This window comes from Loa loa (assembly GCF_000183805.2).
Source record: "Loa loa unplaced genomic scaffold supercont3.234, whole genome shotgun sequence".
Lineage (NCBI taxonomy): Eukaryota > Metazoa > Nematoda > Chromadorea > Rhabditida > Onchocercidae > Loa > Loa loa.
This window is the reverse complement of record NW_018108414.1, coordinates 35,869-39,495: the sequence shown is the minus strand read 5'-3', so window position 1 is coordinate 39,495 and position 3,627 is coordinate 35,869. Positions and strand designations below refer to the sequence as shown.

General features: G+C 23.7%; 1 protein-coding gene across 1 annotated transcript; it reads left to right on the top strand.

Annotated features, from left to right (window-relative positions):
• Window positions 1-170: 170 nt before the first annotated feature.
• On the top strand, window positions 171-569 carry LOAG_13607 (hypothetical protein; the record flags this gene model as incomplete). The annotated part of the gene is made up of 1 exon (XM_003149113.1): window positions 171-569. A coding segment is annotated over one exon (399 nt), but the record flags the coding sequence as incomplete, so codon positions are not given.
• Window positions 570-3,627: the final 3,058 nt, after the last annotated feature.

The window sequence follows — 3,627 nt, the reverse complement described above, 5'->3', positions numbered from 1 at the left end:
CAAATTTAGAATCTGTTTCAAATATATCACAGACAGACACACGTCCACTTATCAGTACAGACGGACAGACCTATTGATACTGTGTATTACAAAAAATTTTATAGAAATGTTTGTTCTGATCATCATAATTTCGTTGATATTCATTAACTGTTTCATGATTTTGTTTGAAGTATGAATATGAAATAAGCAGGACAACATTAACAAAATTAAGGATAACAATAATAACAACAACAATAACAGCAACAGTAATAACATTAGCAATAACAATAAAAGACAACAAAAGTAATAACAATAGTACAATAATAACAACAACAATAACAGCAACAGTAATAACAATAGCAATAACAATAAAAGACAACAAAAGTAATAGCAATAGTACAATAATAATACCAGAAGTAACAACAACAATAATAATAACAAGAGTTACAATAACAAAAAGAGTAACAACAAAAATAACAGTGGCAGGAATAACAAATGATAAATGTGATGTGAGGAGTGGAAAAAAAAAGAAAAAAAATTGTCAATCAGAAAATTCCTTGTCACCAAAAACTGGAAAACCTGTAAATTGATGGATGTTGACAATTTCGTTCTGAGTAAGGACGAAATCAACATTTCCTTTTATTTTTGGTCCTTCTCGATAGTAAAATAATTTCTTTTTACTGTTTTACTTTTAGTTTTTCATTTTGTTTTATTTTGATCAATAAAGAAGAAAAAAAAAAAAAAGGAAACAAAAAGAAAGAAATTTTTGCGTTTCACATAAATTACAATAAAAACTAAATTAGAATATTTCATTGCAAATTTAGAAATTAATAACAAATAGCTATTATTAGATACTTTTGTAAATTTCAGAATTTAAAATTATCTAATAACTTTTTCATTTTCGAATAAAATGATGTGAAATTTATATGATTCAAATAATCCACCAAAAAAAAAAAAAAAAAGGGGCTTCAATCATTTTTTGTCGTCATTTTATCAACATTCCCATCAATTTGTTATCACTTTCACCTTATCCTATTAATATTCTTTTTTTATTTTCATTTATTCTTATTGGTAATCTTTATATTTATTTATAAAAAAAAAGAAAAAGGAACATTTCTTTCTTCATTCATTTTCAAATAACTCTTATCAACGAATGAAATGATGGCTTTGTTTGAAGTTTGCTTAAAAGATCCATCCTTTAAATTAGTAATGGTCAAATGTCATCCATGTCTCAGATGTCATCCATTTGGCGCATGAAAATTTCAAAAATAATGAATTTCATTTTTGTTACCGATATATCATTTAGGAAGATTCAGAAAAGACTCTTCTTTTTTCTTTTTTTCCATCTATAATTTGCATTTCTTGAAGAATTATTTTGTAGAATAATATGAATTTATGAATTAATTTATATTTTCTTTTATCGTGTGAAATGTTTTTTTTTGTTCCTCATTTTTTTTTTTCAAAACTACCACATAATATTGCTAATTAATGTTAATTAAAATATAAAATTTTCCATTTCCGCTTTTTTGTTGAGTATAATTTAAGTTCTCAAAATTTTAATTTAGAATAGGAAAAAGAAAGAAAGGAGAAAATATTAAAATATTAAAAAAAAAAGAAAAATTGAGAAAAGTTTTCATACTATTCAAAATATTTATGAAGGAATTTGAAATGTGAACGATTTTCATCAATCATTAAAGTTTTCATTTTCATATTACTTTAAGAATTACTAATTAGTAAAAAAAATGAGAGGTATTATTAATTGGTAGGATGTGAAAAATGCAGAAAATAACAATTACAGATCCATGCCTGAATCATTTACATTTATTTATATTCTATATCAATATTAGATTACAAAATTTTTTGCATATTTAACTTATTGGCCAACCAAATTATCTAATTGCAACTGATTTGGATTAATTTTCAGATTAAAATTAAATGTTTCATTGAAATATGTAATTCACAAAAATGAAATTTTGGTATTTTAATACCCAAACTTTAAATTCAAATTAGAATTATGGAATTATTACAACAACATCGTTCATATTGTCTTTTGTTTTTTTCGTTTTGTTTTGTATTTAAATTTAAAATAAACTTTGATTATATTTGCAACCTTTTTTCCATATCATTTCCTTCGTTTAATTCATAGATATCCAAATGAAAAATTCATCTGAAAATTTGATACTGCCAAAATAAATGGACTTCTGATTCATATTTTCAGAATCTCATTTTACATGATACAATACAGATTCCATGTTTCATTTCGATATGACAAATTGGTTTACGATATTGAAATATAAATGTTGGGAAATTTCTAGATAGGCAAGTTGATATAATATTTTAGTATAATAAATACATCACTAACCGGTTGATGAATATCAAACAATATGAAATCGTTGAAATTAAAAGGGGGGGAAAAAAAAGGAGTGGAATAATTTGATGATTAAAAGTAGCAATGTTTTTCATAGGTATTATTCTGATAAGTGTTACCTGAAATAACTATACGATTACTAGTATTCTTGAGCAGAATTCTTGAAATTCAGGAAAACTTCTAAAACCGGATCAAATAATGTTTTTTTTTCTTCATGAATTTTTGAATAATATCATGCATTTTTGATATAGAAAAATTAATTGTTTATACAGATAAATGCTAATTAAATCTAATTACTGTGTGATATAATAACTTGTAAATTTCAGGCATACTCTGTATTATAACAAAATATTTTTTCAAATTTTTAAAAACAAATTCAATTATTTCTGCCATTTTGTTCCACACTTTATTTGTTGTCATATTTTTTTTATTTAAAAGGAATTTTTGTAATTTTCCATATTATGCTTCCAGCAAATAATCTAAGAGTTAAGGTCAAAATTTAGAGTTCAAAGGGCATCATTCATTAATATCATTGGATCAATAATTGAAAAAACATTGATGAAAGACTAAAACCTATAAGCAAAACCCTTCAATTTAATTTAACAACGTTTCAATAAGTTTCTTCATTGCAAATAACGATGTATCCTAATGTTTGTGACATTTTAACGGAAATTTATTATAACCTGATCCTTTTAACTATTTAACTGGATAACCGGATCATTGTAACCTTTCAATTTACTTTTTTTTTTTACTGTTGTATTTTTTTTTTATCCTCGAATTTACCTTATAACCTATTTCAGTTTCAATTAAATCCCATTCTAAAATATTTCAATAAGGTGTCACTTCAAAATAGAACTATTATTATAAGTGGCAATCATTGCAAAATATGAAATTTTAAATTTGAAAAAGAAAAAATCTAAAATATATTTCTGTTTTCAGTCTATTTTAATTTATGCAAAATTATTTACTGTTAGCAACAATTGAAAGGAATGATTATACAATCTCATAAATTGCTCATACTTTTCTTTTTATCTTTTTTACAACTAACAGTCTTCTTCGATAAATGAATCTTTTTACTTTTTTTTTCAAAATTTTTTTTTAAATTTTTTTCTTAAATTTTTTTTTGTAAATAATAAGATCTTTCTATAAGTAATAATATTGGTAGGATAATACCACAATTTATGCATTCTTTTTATGTATGCCGAAAATTTCTAAAAAATTGGGAAGTAGCTTTACGATAATTTCACAACATAAAAAGGGAAAAAGAGAGGAAGAGGGAG